Source organism: Tasmannia lanceolata, unplaced genomic scaffold (genome assembly GCF_043159265.1).
Source record: "Tasmannia lanceolata isolate RefF3 unplaced genomic scaffold, GAP_Taslan_0.1 ptg000006l, whole genome shotgun sequence".
NCBI classification, from domain to species: Eukaryota; Viridiplantae; Streptophyta; class Magnoliopsida; order Canellales; family Winteraceae; genus Tasmannia; species Tasmannia lanceolata.
The window spans coordinates 11,301,630-11,319,374 of record NW_027518683.1 but is presented as its reverse complement, the minus strand read 5'-3'; the positions used below and the strand labels follow the sequence as shown (position 1 = coordinate 11,319,374).

The 17,745-nt window shown below is 36.7% G+C and overlaps 1 protein-coding gene across 1 annotated transcript in view; it reads left to right on the top strand.

The window, feature by feature from the left end:
- The first annotated feature begins 8,664 nt into the window (after window positions 1–8,664).
- LOC143879674 (vacuolar protein sorting-associated protein 52 A-like) overlaps window positions 8,665–17,745 on the top strand; it is a 40,221-nt gene continuing 31,140 nt past the window's right edge. Inside the window, exons 1-5 of the mRNA XM_077382169.1 lie at window positions 8,665–8,852; window positions 9,492–9,593; window positions 13,171–13,231; window positions 15,241–15,335; window positions 16,685–16,742. Coding sequence (XP_077238284.1) covers window positions 13,208–13,231; window positions 15,241–15,335; window positions 16,685–16,742 — 177 coding nt within the window. The 5' untranslated portion in view covers window positions 8,665–8,852; window positions 9,492–9,593; window positions 13,171–13,207. The remainder of the gene's footprint in view (window positions 8,853–9,491; window positions 9,594–13,170; window positions 13,232–15,240; window positions 15,336–16,684; window positions 16,743–17,745) is intronic.

The window sequence follows — 17,745 nt, the reverse complement described above, 5'->3', positions numbered from 1 at the left end:
GATTTTAGAATCTTGGACTCCCTTGAAATCTTGGATGGGAGATGAGAGAAGAAGGAGACTGTCTATCTTCTTTTTTTATTTCTCACCCTTCTTTCCGTCGAGCCAGAGAGCAAGAGATCGTCCCCTATTTCTAGGTTTTAGAAATCTTAGGACGCGGGAGTCATTTCTATAGGATGGGGGAGTCATTTCTAAAACCTGGATTTCTTACTTAAAATCTAAGATAATGGGTTGTAAAATCCAGAATTTTACACTAATTTCAAACTTAAACCTGGTTCCTAAAATCCACCTGTCGAAAATGGCCCCTCGGGAGGATGGAAGAATTTTCTTAAGAACCTGTTTGGATTCCAAGAAAAACACTCATGGTGGGAATTGTAAGTGTTCATCATAAAAGGAACACGGGCAGCGGATCTTTGGCGGTCCAACTTTGAGAAAATCACAATTAATCATATGGATTGAAATTGAAACAGTAAAGGGAACATACCGAAAGCTGAATAGCGTTTTGCTATCACTGGAAGGATTCCATTCCGGTATTTCTCCTCACTCCACAACATGTGGTGATGGGGACCGACTTCCTCTCTCTTTTTGTCGTGGATTGCCAAGAGAATAATGTAGAAAATGTTGTGTGCAAGTAGGGACCGGATGAGAGAATAAATAGACATTTATGGGAAAAAACACAACTTCTCATCACGCTGGTTCCCTCCCCAAAAGTCTCTTACATTTACACCCCTTCTTTTATGGCTTTTCACTTAATGCCTTTTCACAAAACCAACTAACAAAATGATCTAGGGCGTTGATCTTGCACATGCCACATCCACCGTTAGGATAATTTCCTAACATTCTCCCACTTGGCCAGCAAGATCTTTGAGCCAAACATAAGGATCATATCTTTAAGTTAGTTAGATAATAAACACAACATTCCGTTCCGCATAAACTATTAACAATAAACCATGTAACCATTGGGTCACCAACTTTACCCAATAGCCTACCCCACGATTATATCATTAGTAATACTTACCAACATGAATGTAAACGCATACATGCATAAGATGTAAATATGGTCCAAAACAGTCTACATACATTCTACCTCTTACTTACAATCCATTTACGTAATGTGCACAAAATGGAGCGGTAGAAAATAATATATATCATAATCATAAAATAAAATATCACAGCAGTGTATCTCAATACCTAATGCAGACTCCCACTGTCATAGGCTATCAAAAGTGTCAACCAACATTATGCGCGCTACATGCTCTCTGAAGAGCTTTGGTGACAAGCTTTCAGTCAAAGGATCCGCCAACATAAGTGCGGTGCTTATGTAATCTTCAGATACACACTGATTCTGAACTTCCTCACGATAATATGTCAATACATTGACCCCATTACTTGATTTGTCGTTCTTGGAATTGTAAAACCGCAGCGGAATTATCACAATACATTCTCAGTAACTTGTCGACTATCAACAAGATAAAACCTTAAGACAAAATTCCGCGACTTCAAGGCATAGTACAAGGCCTTGAAGTACACAATAAACTTCGTACCCAAGGTGGAAGCAACTGAGTGTCAATTTGACATTCTTCCACGATTTAGGACTTTCTGCAAAATATACTAGAGCATAACTCTAGGTGTTCCGACAACAGTCGGAATTAGATTAACCAATCACACTAGGGTTATCTCATTTACTTTATGTGAGCATTAAACCTTTAGTCCCTTACAGACAATATATAACCTTTTGCCAAATTTCCAATGATCCGTACATAAATAACATTGGTACTTTCTAAATTTGCCCACCATATAGGTTATACACAAATATGTGCAGATTTAAACATTCAATATACCCCAATTGCAGAACTATTAGGGAATCTCTTTATCTGCTCCTATAATGAATCGATCCTGGGACCTTGGAACTGACTGAATATATCACCCTTAACTATAGGAACACTACAAATGGAGTAATTTATCCATGTTCAATACTTAGGACTTTACTAAGATAGGCTTTCTGCAATCTCAGCAATCATCGAGTCCCAACTAGGTGAATCTAAACTCCTATTATGTAGGATGCTTCACCTGAATTCTTTTTTATGAATATTATTGAACATGGCTAAGTACTACTAGCAAGTAGTATACCATCAACACATAACACGAGGAAAATAATATTACTCCTCTGACCTTAAGATATATCCATTATCCTGTGACAATTCCTTAAAACTTAACATAGAGAGTACTTGATGAAACTTTGTGTACAATTGTCGGGAAGTCTGCTCTAAACCTTAACCAGAATCTCGAAGTCTACAGACTATGTGCCTCTTTCCGTACTACAATCTGGTTCTCTTTAAAGGTGATTTTACTATACACTCCCACTAAGGTCACCATCCTTTAGAAGTCTTAGCACATTTAATCCGGACAATATACATACTATGGGTCAATCAACAGAACCTAAAACCCTTAAATACTTTAAGATAATCTATGAAATTGCAACTTATTGTCATAGAGCTTAATCACTATATTCGTGGGTTATAAACTTTTGCCTCATATAAACAACCCAAAGTTGCATGTTTCCCAATTTCAGCTTCCTTATGACCCATAAATCTTAAAGGGTCTTAGGCACAGCCTTATTTAGATCACAAAATACATGGGTGTTTTACGAGTTTTAACCCACAATCTTAGGCAACAGAGAGTTGCATAAATGACCCTTATTGTTTTGATCGTTTATGTCAAGTTAATTCTCGACTCTTACCTTATAGATCACAAACAAAGATATGGCCTCCTACTTCTGATTAGAGAGACACATTTAAATATGGCTAGAAAATTTAACCAAAAGGGTAACACCTTCTGCGACCAACTGTCAGAGTCCAAAGATCCAAGATGTCATTGTGAATGACCTTTAGTAGATCAATACTCTTGGTGACACCATAAACCGATTAATCTTTGTATATTTCTCCTTCAATGTACCCCGTATCATTGTTTAAATTGGTAAAATAAAGTGAATCTATAATTCTTCTTTTACCCAACTATCCTCAGATATGTGGTTAAAAAACTTAAGCTACTGATTGGATAAATTCTTGTTCACGCGATTTCATTTATTTCTAACAATACCGATTATCTCATTCTAATGCAAGGTGGGCCAAGTCTGACCTTGAGAGAAGTGCAATCCAAGTCAATAAGGATTGCCCTGAAGAGAACCAAAATCACTAAATGGGAAATGGAAAACCAGAGAGAATCCATTATACTTCCAGACTTTGATTCATAGCCAAATGAATCAAGTTTTTCTAGAATAAGATTTCTAGTTCATATGAAACCAAAATTTCAGAAAAGAGTGGCGAATAATAATGGATTCAACAGCCACCTTTATTCTATTTTCCGATATAATGGTATACTCTCCTCTACTAAGCACCTAACTCGCACCAACACCTCACATAGAATTTTAAATGTGAATAGTAATGCCTTAATCTATTCATAAATCTTTTTCCGAAGTACTTACGAAATAGAAATCATAATATACAAAGATATGATATTAATTCCAGGCCATATCGAACTTAAGGGATCCATACGTTATGCGTCATTTATTATTAAAGATAATGGCACTTGATACCAAGTTCACTCTTTTTAATTGATAATGCTAAGACTAGTCTATATATTCAGGACTCTAATGTTGTCATTTAAAGTAACCAAGAGGTGTGTCGAAAGTGAGCACAACCAAGGTTTTGAATCTAAAACCTTTCAAAGTGTGCTCAAAACTACAACTTTGGTGAATATACTTTAAGGTTATCAAAACATATCATAAGGGTATTTGCAAGTGCTTCCAATGATCCTCTAAAATATTCACTAACTACATTCAAGAACTCTTTTGCATTTTCGAGTCTTAAAAACATCTCGAATTGCATAAAAAAAAGAAGGTCTACCATTACTACTAGAGTGATACTAACATTGAACTCTCACTATTCATAAGCATATTTTAGATGTGGGTTTAGTGAGCCTGTCATTCAATGATACATAGTCTAGCCTTTTGTAGTCTTGAATTATGCAGATATATTCCATTACTTGCTAAGATTTGTGACCCACTAAATTACTCAACATAATCGGTATATAGAAAAGACACTAAGATACCAACAACTTCAATGTCACAGGCACAGACTTGCAGTTCCAAACATGCTCACTTCTTATAACACCTATTCAGTCCACAAATGGAGTTTAATTAACTCAATCCACGATTTTAATCAATCCAACTGAAAAGAATGACTAAAATGTATAAAATCATGATGATATATAAGTGTGCTTCTAATTATATACCATATGTGCCATCGTGGGCCGTCCGTTGGGCCGTGCCATGATGCAAAATTGATTTCTACTTTAGAAAACACAATACCATGCTTATGAAGAGACATCGGTGTATCACCGTGGGTCGTCCGTTGGGCCGTGCCATGGCTTACAATTGGTTCTCACATACAATGCTCAGTCAATCTATCTTAAGGGAAAATTAGTTAAATTGCCCAGAATAAAAAAAAACACAAAAATGTGACTCCGACAAAACATCAGACATGTCATTGTGGGTCGTCCGTTGGGCCGTGCCACAACATACAAAACGATTTTCAATTCAGGAAATCACAATACTGTGATTCTGGCGAGACACCGGGCGTGTCACCGTGGGCCGTCCGTTGGGCCGTGCCACAGCACACATTGGCTCTCCCATGAGACCAACTAGGGCCAGATAACCCTATACTTGAGGCGCACATCACCGTTGGGCAAAAGCATAACCCCGAACCAGGTTACCCAGGCCTAGCCCTCTCACACCGCCTATTTGTGCAAAACAACAGTCATCCGTTGGGTTAAGTGTTGCTCTTGGACAAATAGTCGCAATTGAAAGTGGTTAATAGTCCATAAATGTGTCATTGTATGCGACACGGTTCTCAAAATTAACCACTTAACCTTAAGCGATTTCGTTTCCCAGTCGGAATCGCAGTTCTTTGTTCATTCATTTAGTGACCAATCATAACAAGATATAGTTCAATTTCAACTAAAAATAATGAACAGCGTAATAAACTTGTGTATACAAAATCAACTTTCAAGTTCCATGATCAAACATAATTCAATGTTTTAGGTTTTGAAAATACACACTATCGGTTTAATATAACCATAAGCTTGGGTTTTAAACATATCTGGCATGAACTAATGTGCATTCAAGTTAAAAGTTTAGTCCCATATATGATTTCAACTAATCATTTAACTTTTAAGTTATATGCAAAACATAAAGCATATAAACAACATATATGGGTTTTTAAGTTAAGAATTAGAAACCAAAGGTGTTCATTGACTGAGTTTTAATCATTAAAAAACATAAAAAAGTTTATATAACTGGGTTTCCATGGCATTTAGTTAATTCTTTAAGAGTTTGAAATCAAAATTAAACTCAAGGCCCACTTAAAAAATAAAAAAAGGTATAAAATTACACTGGAATTTTAAAATCCAGACTCCGAACACCAAACAGACCTTGGAAACGGGTTCAGAATGGTCTAAAACCATAGGAATGGTCTAACCCAAGTCCAAAACCCCAAAATATTTGACTTAAAATCAAACTTACAAAACCAAAAGTCTTGATTTTACACTGTAACTATTTCATACAGTGCTTAAATACCAAAAATGACCTCAAAAATAGGTCAAGAACGGTCTGTAATCTTAGGAACCAATCTAATCTGAGCCCAAAACTCCAAAACTTTTGACTCAAAACCAAATTTATAAAGTCAAAAGTGTTAAAAATACACTATAAGTGTATTATACAGTGCTCAAATGGCAAAATGGATAGCAAAAATGGCTTCAAAATGTTGCAAAACGTTTGGAACCAGTTTTACTTGGGCTAAGACCCTAAAATATTTGACTCAAAAACCAACTTGAAAAATCAAAAGTTTTTGAATTTACACTATACCTATATGATACATATGCCAAATGCCAAAACTGATCCAAAAAATGGATTCAGAAGGGTGCAAAACCTCCAGAACCGCTATAATCTGGCCAAAAATCTCACAAAAATGGGCCAGACCGAGTCAAACACAGATTTGGGCCGTTTGGGCCATGGGCTGGTTCAGGTCAGGTTGGGCCAAGCGGTCTGGTGGGCTTAGAGGGTCTACTGGGCCCTTTTTAATTGAAAAACCCGTCGCGGATCCTTGATAGGCCCGCCAAGCCGACACTATTCATCGTCTTCTTCATTAAAATAGTGGAAATTCCAGCAAAATCCGAAAAAATACTCAAATTTCGATTTATTACTGCGGCTTCGTTTGAAGTCCAATTGAGGCTCACAATACGCCGTTGGACTCGTCTCTCGACGAACTTCGTAACCACGCTGAAAAATCTCCGGTCGGACAAGCCGGTCGCCGGCGGCACACTGTTTTCCGGAGAGGTTTAAAACTTCCCCAAAAGTTAAAATTTTCATATTTAAATCGCTGCCAAACGCAATCCAGACATCGGATCGACGAACCGTTTGTTGCGTTGGATTCATGGGAACACAAGAAATGTTTCAGTGCCATTTAATCATCGATCCAACTCCAATATTGATGGCGGCACTCAAAATACAAGTTTTCACAAACCCTATTTTAATCACTTTTAATGTGATTTTCTCGCCATTTTCTCGCCGGAACCGTGGCTCTGATACCACATGTAAGTATTCATCATAAAAGGAACACGGGCAACGGATCTTTGGTGGTCCAACTTTGAGAAAATCACAATTAACCATATGGATTGAAATTGAAACAGTAAAGGGAACATACCGAAAGCTGAATATCGTTTTGCTATCACTGGAAGGATTCCATTCCGGTATTTCTCCCCACTCCACAACAGACGGTGATGGGGACCGACTTCCTCTCTCTTTTTGCCGTGGATTGCCAAGAGAAGGATGTAGAAATTGTTGTGTGCAAGTAGGGACCGGATGAGAGAATAAATAGACATTTATGGGAAGAAACACAACTCCTCATCACGCTGGTTCCCTCCCCAAAAGTCTTACATTTACACCCATTCTTTTATGGCTTTTCACTTAATGCCTTTTCACAAAACCAACTAACAAAATAATCTAGGGCGTTGATCTTGCACATGCCACATCCACCGTTAGGATAATTTCCTAACAGGAATATCTTCTTAGGGAAATCATTTCTTTCCACAGTTTAAGGAAAATCAAATGACGGGGGGAAATTTTTTCTCTCCACGGTTCAAGGAAAAATCATAAGATCATGGTTAATTTAAACGTACATCCTCATAAATTGAAGGTCCCTCTAAACAAGGTTTTAAATTTCGATTTCAGTGTCGGTTTCGGCCGAAATTATGTAAAGAATATGATAATGGTTTAGTTTTTTTAAAATTCAACTGAAACGTCTTAAAACTCTGGCGTAAATTTTAGCATTTCGGGGGAAATTTCATAAATTTCGGTTGGAATGTTGTAAAAATTGCTAAAAACAAAATTTCAACCGAAATGTCATTAATTTCAATGACATTTTGGAATTTCGGTGATATTTCATTGAAATCTTGTAAAGAGACGACTTCATGTAAATTTTGTTTTGGCCCTGGCCATTTCGTGTCGTTTCAACCGAAATTTAAAACCATGCCTCTAAATAAAAAATGAATAGGATTCGCTATAAGTTATCTTTTCTTTTTTTTTGGGAAATGATATACCTGCCCCTTTTGATCAATAGGAACATCCCCTGTCAACATGGTTTTAAATTTCGACTAAAATCCGAAATTTTGGACCAAAATTTCGGATTTCGGTGGGGACCGAAACCGAAATTCCAAATTTTGTTTTAATGGCATTTTTTTTATTAAAAAAAAAATTGTTACAAAATTTCGGTATGAAAATTCGAAATTTCAAACCCAAATTTCGAAGCTTAATACCAAATTTCGGACCGAAATTTCGGATCTCAGTGGGGTCCAAAATAGGTACCAAAACCGAAAATTTAAACCTTGCCTGTCAGTGTATCAATGACTGGAGAGGGGCTGTTCTACTTGTGTCAGAAAAATTCAATGCCTTTGATTGCCACAAACACCGACAGGGGGTGTTGCTGGTGATCAAAAGGGGCGGATATATCACTTTCCTTTTTTTCTCGTGTATTAAAAAACATGGAAATTTTAGTAGGGAGCTGATATATCCTAGGGGTGCAACTCGGGTCGGGTTCAATCCGAACCAGACGGGTTGAACCCTAAATTTGGGTTTTTTATTTTATTTTTTAAATCGGGTTGGGTTGGCTTGGGAAAAATCAATCCGAATTAGAAATCGGGTTGGGTCGGGTTGGGAGTGTCGGGCAACCCGACCCGAAACCCGATTTCCAATTCCGATATGTGCTTAAAGCCCGATTTCAACTGAACACATTTCTCAATGAAGCTAGAATTGTGCTTAAATTTCAATATAAATTTATCCTTTAGTTTAGTTACAAAGAGTTTTTATATGGTGGATGCCTGTGTAGGAATGTGAGCAAAAAAAAAAAAAAAAAAGTGAGGCCCACAAAAACATGTGCATGAATTGGAAATCGGGTTGAGCCCAGCCGGGTTAGGTTGGAAAATGGGTTTTTCGGGTTGGGTCGGGTTGGCCTCAACCCGACCCGACCTCACCCGAGTTGAGTTGGCCTCAACTCGCCACTGCCTCCAAGAAGTCCTTTAACCGGCTTACTTTAATAGTTTTGAAATCCCAACAATGCCCTCCAAGACATCGTCTCTATTCTCTCTGTTCGCTTACTCGACGAAATGCTTCTCCCTCGCAGCAACTCGTTCGTTTTCTCGTCGCAAAACATCCCGCACAGGGCGCTTTAGTTTTATTTCTTCCCATTTCCTTTTCACATCACTATCAGCCGATTGAGAAGAAGAAGAAGAAGAGATAAAAGGTAAAGTGTCTTTTTTCCTTTTTTTTAGATATGAAGGGTTTAATTCTTTCTAAGGTTTTATTTTTTCATTGCATCCATAGTTTGATTTACTGCATTTTAGTTCGTTTCTAAACCGATTTTGTTCACAAATAGTTTGATTTTATTCCGTCATCTAGGGATTTATTCAATACAGTGTTTGTTTTATCCCATCTAGGATCCAATTTTGGCTTGTTTCTTTACCCCACCCTTTTTTTTTGTTTGCAAATAAGATCCGTTTTTTAACGATTTTATTCCATCAAAGGTTCGATTTTTTCGCTTGCAAATCAGATCTAGTTTTCACCGGTCCCAGGTGTGTCATTCCGGATGTGGTCAGAGAGGGTTTGGAACAGGGATCTGATGATTTTTTTAGCTGTGCAAACAGAATTTGTGTTCCAAGAATCGGCTAACCAGAAACTTAGTTGGGTGTGATTATGATTTGAAACTATGATATCGACTGCACTTGAATTTTTATTTTTCCACTTTGTTTTCTTGGAAAATCAGCTACCATCTGATGCATGCATTTCGAGTTCATTGATAACGAGGATATCATATGAATGGCAGGCTAAACTAGACTTCTATGTACTGATTTAGTTTCAGATCTAATTCGAACCTTCTTCTTAGACCATTGACAGGATTCTATTGCTGCGTGTTCTTTAAGGTATTCCAGTCTTCTAGAACCGAATCCAGAGGGACATTTGCACGCTGCATTCACATTCTTGTCAGGTAACCCTAGATTGGATTCTTGTCAAGTCTATTTCCCATTTAGGGTATTTTTCTCATTAATTTCATTGGGACTGTCAAATTGTAAAATATTTAGATCAAACTGAACGTGCACCTAGTCACTATGGTCTGACACGCTTTTTTTTTTATTAGTTTATAGAGGCTTCCTTATGGCTTCCACACTAGCAAAATCATTTGTGGATCTCATTGAGGCTATGAAGACAATGTTGAGTTCCAGATCCATGGCAAAAATAAAAGACTTGAATACATGTGAAGCACCTGTTTCATTTTGGTCGAACTAAGAATCCTTGTATGATATGCAATTAGTCCGTACTCTATTCTCATTAACACGGGCACACACCTCAGGTCTCAACACACGCTACCATCTAGGATCTATGAGTACCTAGGAAGCACGGATTCTCTCCCGGGGCTCCCGTACCCGACACGTATGGGGTGCGGGTACGCCCCGGGTACGTCCTAGGTACATATCCCTATTTTGAAAAAAAGAACCCAATTTTGGTTGTCAGGTGCGTGTCGGGTGTGTTTAGGGTACGCACCCACTCGTACCCGACACGTCCTGCTTCTCTTATCTGGTTTATCTGGTGTAAATCCTTCCTGCTTCTTCTCTCTCTTCTCCTGTGCTTAGTATTTACATGTAAACCATTTAAGTAAAATGTCTTTACTATTTTATTGTCTATTTAATTGTCCATTTACTTAAGTAAATGCACAATTAAATGGACAATAAAATGGTTTACATGTAAATAACGGAATACCCCCCATTTGGATCTATTAAAAATAGTTTAAAGACCCAAATCTAAAAGGAAAAATAGTCAACTCCCCTGTTCTAGTACAAAATTCGAAGAAAAAGAGTCGGGTTAAAATTTTTACTTTCTTAACTTCAAAACGGTGGGGTATTTTTCAAATTTTAAAAATTCATAAAATCTATCATGTCCAAACATTATTAAATCCCAAAAGTCCGGTATAAAAAATCTCATAATTTGGTCTCTAAAAATTATTCTTCTTGTCAGGCACTGGTCAACACACTGGCGACAGACTTTGTTTCTTCTAATGAATGATGTATTGATGCCTCATGTTATGAAATATGGAACTTAATCACTAATGAAATCAAGAGTAATATTAGAATTTTCCATTTTGGTGATATTATTTGTTATTTGATTGCTCTCCAATTTTTTTAAAATTTTATAAATAAATAATAAAATAATAAAATATATTATTATATTCGGCGTACCCGAACGTACATGCACCTGTTTTTTTTGAAAAATCACGTACCCACGTACTCGTGTCGTGTCGTACCCGCACCTCGTACCCGTACCTGTGCTTCATGGATGAGTACTGTAGAAGTGTGGAGGAGATATTTGATGCTAAGGAATATTCTTTTTTTTTTGGTAGTTTTTTCAATTTTTGTGAAAGATTAGCTTGTTACGAGGATGGTGGCTGCCAACATATTTGTTAAGTTGTCTATCACTTTTTTTTGAACATGTATTATATTAATAAAAAATTCATGCCAAAGGAACCAAACTAAAAATAAAAGTAAAAATAAATATACCGAAGGCAAAATGCCTCCAACGGACAACAAACTTGGCATCTTGTGCCATAGTAACAACTCTATACAAGAGACTCCAAAATTTGTGAGGGTGTCAGCTCGTGATTTTTCTTCACGGTGAATATGAGAATAAGTACACTCCACGGACTCAATTATATCCCACACGTCCCTAACTATTTTCTTAAATTTCCATGGAGGGGAGAGTCCTTCTTCAATCATTTCATTGTATTAAGAGAATCACCCTCAATCTATATCTTCGAGGGGTTTAAATGAGATAATCCTATTCTAGACTGCTTTAACTTCTGCCTCCGTTGCATTACTTCCTCTAATTGGACCTGCAAGATATCTTGGCCAGTTCGCCGTCACAATATGAAGGAACCAAAAGCAAAGAATAAATAAAAAAATGATATATGACGTAGGCAAGGACCTCCAATGGAAAACAAACTTGGCACCTTGTGCCATTCTAAGTTTCTGATAACTTTGTACAAGAGACTCCAAAAATTGTGAGGGAGTCAGTTTGCGATTTTCTTCACGGTGGATATTAGAAAAAGTACACTCTGCAAGCTCAATCATATCTCACATGTCTCTGAATATTCTCTTAAATCTTCATGGAGGGGAGAATCCTTAAACCATCTGATTGTATTAAGAGAATCACCCCCAGTCCATATCTTGAAGGGAAGTTTAAAAGAAGATAATTCCATTCAGATTGCTTTAACTTCCGCCTCTGTTGCCTCGACAATAACGATTCGGGCCTACTTCTTTCTTCTTACAACTCTGTCAACGACTGGGCCCGCTGTTCATTCCCTTTTTGGTCTGATTCGATATGGCTCTGGATAAGGCCCACCCTTAGCTCAACAAACCATTATTCTGAGTTACCTTAGAAAAACTTCTAACCTTACCTCTAGTTGCTGAAATTGTTGAAGAAACAACAAGATGTTTCTTTCGTTTAATCTAGCGATTGGGTCAATGAGACTGGATTTCAAACCTTTGATGATCCCACTATCCGCTTTGATCAAGATGTAACCAATATTTTCAATTGCTACAGTTTACAAAAAAAGGGAGAGTTGAGGCCTCTTGAAGTACCAAATCGATCCACTTGTCCTCCATTTCATCCATTTTGTCCCCTTAACCCCAAATTCCATTTGCTCGAAGGTCCACAATAATAAAGGCCACTCAAGGGCGTAGGCATTTTCCATGTCGAGTTTTAAAATCACCGCTGATGATTTGGATTTTTTATTGAAGATACTATTGTTGGTAATCACTATTCCAACAAAAAGTTGTCTCCCTGCCACAAATCCTCTTTTTTTAATTCTATATGTTGACTTTGAAGATATATATTTATTTTTGAATGGTACTTTGAAGATTATCTTATAAATCCTAGATGACATACTAATTGCCTGACATTCAATGATACTTGTTGCGTTACCAACTTTTGAAATAAGGGCAGTGAAGGACATGATTGATTTCTGGTAAAGGAGTCACTTCTTCCTGCTTCAATCTCCTTAATTTGCCATTTCCTCTCAGTGAAGTGTTTAATGGGTTTTCTTCCACTTACGGTACTGTCATTTGGGTTCTCTAAGCTCTCTGAATAATCGCACCCATGGCTTCCTTGAAACTTATTGGATGACCATCACTTTCGGACAGAAGGGTAGAAATCCTGATGGGTAAACCATATTTGTTTGAACCGGAAAGGGTTCAGGCGTCTTAGATCATTGTCAGTACCAAAGAGGATGGCTACATGATCAGATATCGAGCAAGGGAGGATTCTTTGAATGGACTAGGGGAATAGCTCTTCCCAGTCGAGAAGAGCCGAAATCTGCGTAGTCGACATAATATAAGATTGGAGTCCAATTTTCTCACATAGCTTGACTATTACTGTACATATATGAATATAATCAATGAAGGTTTTTCTCACTCTCTAGTTAAACGTTAGACATATAGGGAATTGTTTTATACTCAACTATTGCATTATGACAGATAATTACTTTCATCCTAACATTTCTCCTTTTTGGTAAGGTCTGCTGAAATCTGCTTTGGCTGAAGTACTCACAAGATGGCTACTGTCTCAAACAAATTGGTAACAATCAGTATTCTTATTTGTTTAATAGCTTCTATTATTATTATTATTATTATTAATATTTTGATGAATACTTCCATCAATTTACAAGGTTGATATCTTTGCATATTTTGAAGAATTTATTTTTATAGTAGTATCTTTTTTTTTCATTTAAAAAAAAGTAGTATCTTTATTCATTATTATTTTGGATTTAATTAAGCTTCAACCAGGATGAAAGAAAACTTAAATATAAGTATTTAACAAACTTCTTGATTTGGAAGGATTTGGCTCTTTAGATTGCTAATTCTTTATAGCTAGTTACAATGATTATTTGTTGGGAATTACATAAAACTGAGAATACTGATACAGAGCTATGGAAGAGCTTAATAATGTAATTCTGATTTCTTAACTTCAAACTAGACAATTGCCCATAAACAATAAGAGAAGCATGTAAGAGAAATGTAAATCAAACACCACATGTATAGCTTAAAACTCACTTAAATTGAGTCAGTTTCGGCTACAACTATCTGCGAGAAAAAAAAACCAATGTATAACAGTTCCTTGTAAAGACGTTATGCCCTATGGTCGGCATCCACATGCATAGTGATGCTCATTGATGTTTTGTGCACAACTTAGTCATCACTTCCAAGCATGGTTTAAAATTTTGGTTTCGGCTAAAATTTCGGACTTATCCGAAACCGAAATTTCCACCGAAATCCCGAAATGTCAGGCGAAATTTGGTATTAATGTAAGATACCCCGGATTTTTGGGATGAAATTTCGATCGAAATACTTTAACAGAATAAAAAATTAATATTTTATTATGAATTCGCCGAAATTCTCGAAATTTCCGAAATTTCGGGAATTTCGGTTTCGGTACGTTTCTTTAAAACCATGCTTCAAAGAAGGTTGTTTTGGCACATCTAATTAGAAAAAAACAGTAATGAGACTAGCTGTTTGACACTTCATTTTGGCCCATATGGCAATGGGTCACATGCACCTTTCAAACCTGAAAATATTTGGTTGTTTTTCATTCAATTAATTATCTGATTCAGCCTTTAGGAGATTTGAGTTTTACATGAGACTGGTTTTAAAGACGGGAGCTGCAAAGCTTTGGGTTGATGGTGACTTTTTTTGTTTTGGGTTTTGTGACTCTCTTAACATGATTCGGTGGGTTAGAAAGGAGTCCCTCTCCCTGGGGATTGAATATCTTATTCTCTGAGATTTTTATTTCTTAATTTGTATTGAATGCTCCTCCCCTATTCATAGGGAAGGAAACTCTTTCCCCAGTCGCTTGGCAAATTTTGCTATAGTATGCACTGACTTCATGGTGTGGCATGGGATGCCTATTGAGAGAGAGAGAGAGAGAGAGAGAGAGAGAGAGAGAGAGAGAGAGAGAGAGAGAGAGAGAGAGAGAGAGAGAGAGAGAGAGAGAGAGATTTGGGTCTATAAAGCATCCTTGGAGGTTTGATAATTCTTTGACGAGATCAAGACCGGATTAGATCATCTGCAATTGTCTTTCATCACGCCCGCAGATCAGCTAATGATGTGGCAGACCATCTCACGAGAGGAGAGTTTTCAAGGAATCTCTCGCCCTCTTTGACGTTCTCCCTCCTTGAGTCCCTTGTCCATTTCTTCTTATTTTCCTTTTTATCTTCTCTGGTGTATTTTTCCCTTTTCTTTTCTTTATCTTCGCTCTTTCTCTTCTCCTCTCGGTGTAAGTGACCATCTCGGTCTTGTTTTTTTTAATAAAATTGGCTACCATTCAAAAAAGTAGAGAGAGAGAGAGAGAGAGAGAGAGAGAGAGAGAGAGAGAGAGAGAGAGAGAGAGAGAGAGAGAGATATGCTTTTCATTATTCTACAAATGAGCATCATTTTGTCTTTTATTTAAGAAATATTGAAAAGACTAAAATACCCTTAATGATGGATAGCCAACTAAGCATGTACATACATAGGGAAAACTAATATTTGTAACAATTTGCACTCTATTTATGACTTTTAGGCCTTGAGATTTTTTCAAATTGGTGACAGGTTGAGTCTTATGGTGATTCACATGATATCCAAAAGCATGAATTTGATTTGGGAGTATTTGTTGGGGACTTGGCTTTTGAGGACGATTCTAGCAGGTACACCCTTTTCTCTCAATTTTCCATATTTTTAGTGTTTTACAGTGCTACTTTTTTTTCTTGATGGTGTTACTTGCTTGAATTCATTTTTGTTTAACCTGTACTAAACTGTTGATTTTCTTCCTTTACATTCAACTTGTCCTCAAATATTTATTTGATTCTGCATCTGCTTCCTTTCCAAGAGTAACCGCTGAAACCCTACCATAAAAGGGTACGTCTTTGATGATTTGGATATCACAAGGCTAGAAAATAAAAATTCAAATCCCATAGATATTCTCAACCACTTAAAGGGAATATCAGAGGTAGCTTTAAATTTAGGTGAGAGTTGAAATAATTTTAGCGTAGGAGATCCTTTGGACAAAAATCCTAAACGAGTTGATTTCTTGGGGATGAATAAATATTGCATCTAATCATTGCATCACCGAAATTTCGGATTTCGGTGAAGACCGAAACGAAATGGTACCGAAACCGAAATTTCCGAAATTTCTTTTGAAATTTCGGAAATTTCGTCGAAATATATAATTAATTAATAATAATTTATTCCGTTAACTAATTTTGAACGAAATTACCGAAATTTCGGTAATTTCGATCGAAATTTCATCCAAAAAATCCGGGATTTCGTGGGCTTCGGTTTCGGATAACTCCGAAATTTTAGCTGAAACCGAAATTTTAAACCATGGATTTTAATGAGAAGAGATTCGTGAAGCACAACTTGCCCCTATTAGGTGAGTTCTGGTGCAGAATCAAGTAGCAATGCTTTTTTTAGAACTTAACCAAGAAATTTATTAAAGATGTAAGGATACAAAAGGGGATGGTATGAACCTATAAAAAAAAAAGAAAAAAAGAAGGAAATCCTAAAAGAAAGAAAGGCCACACACAAGCTGCTAAAAATAGGAAATGCATGTCAAAAGTTAAAACCTCAACTCAACTCAACTCAACTAAGCTTTTGTCCCAAACTAGTTGGGGTCGGCTAATGAATCCTTTAGAAAATTTTCATGAAGAAGGTCAAAGAATCTCAAATTGACTAAGTCTAATCCTGACACTAAATGGGTTCGTTTACATGGATCATCTTCTTCCATTCTCTCCTATCCAATAGTTAAAAGTTAAAACCTAAAACCCTTAAACGTTTTATTTATTTATTTATTTATTTTGGTAGTATAGTTTTGCATTTCCAGCCCATGAATTTCTACGCTGTTCATTTGTTAAGATACGTAGAGGAAGATTTGTTTGTTTGATGATGTTCTACACATGGCTGCATGTTGCAGCTGGTAATTAGACAGCTGCTGGTTTTCGTTTTCAATATCTGTAGGAATTGACTTTGTTTTGCTATCTGCGTATTTGTCTTGTAGCGATGATGTGTCATTGGAGGGGCTACAACAAGAACTAGAAGAATGTAAGAACGATGATGTGAGTAACTTCAATAGAATTTCCTTTCTGGTATTTAATGGCGTTGCGAACCATCGTTTTTTTGTTCCCAATTCTTCTTCATCCTTTCATAGGGTGTTGCTTTTGCATCTGTTTTTCTGGACTGAACTAGAAAGGCAGCCATATATGTCCTTAGCTGGTACTTTTCAGAATGCATTTTTTTTTCAAGGAAGAGCAAGTAGAAATTTACTTTCCACTGTATATTTCCTTCTTATTTATTTCTATACATATAAGAAGATTATGGTAGATTTTTATTGTAAATCTAAGCATTGTCCTGTTGGTTGTAGCAGACAATTATTAGGGTGGTTGTAGTTGTTCTTCCAGATCTTGATGTAGTTTTAGGGAGGCTCCTGCCGTTCGTTGAGTGTTCGTTTTAGTTTGAACAAATCTGGATATGATTCTTATTGCTAATCACTACCACATGGGCCTTTAGTTTGTTATGTGCTATTGGAAGAAGAGACAACTGACCATCGTTTGGAGTTCTTTCGAAAATCTCTTTAGGATTGAGTGGTTGAAGCTTTTGTTATTTCTGACTTGTCAAATTTCCAGTCTTTTGGTCTTTGCCTCTTAATGGGGTGCATCCTTTGGAAGTTGAGCCTGTTGGAGAGGACCTTTAGACAATAGAGATGAAGTTCCAATTGCTAATTAAGGCAAGGATGAAATTAAATTTTATATGTTCTCCTGGGCTTTAGCATGCAAGAAATTTCATCACATCTTGATCTCAAAGAGATAGAATGGCAATTATTAACAGCTAAGAATTTTTGTCACAACCGTTATTTTTTAAACAAAAGTTGATGTAGTTGCCTCTGAAGGGACACTGGACCTAAAACTTTGATGAACGTCTCTTATGATGCTAGGATCACACAGAGTTATGTAGACTAATCACGGACAATGAGTCTTATGGAATTTTCTCGGTGAGTCATATGTGATGTGTGAATCTGACTGTGCAAACAGTCACTGTCTGTTCTTTTAAAGGAAGAACACA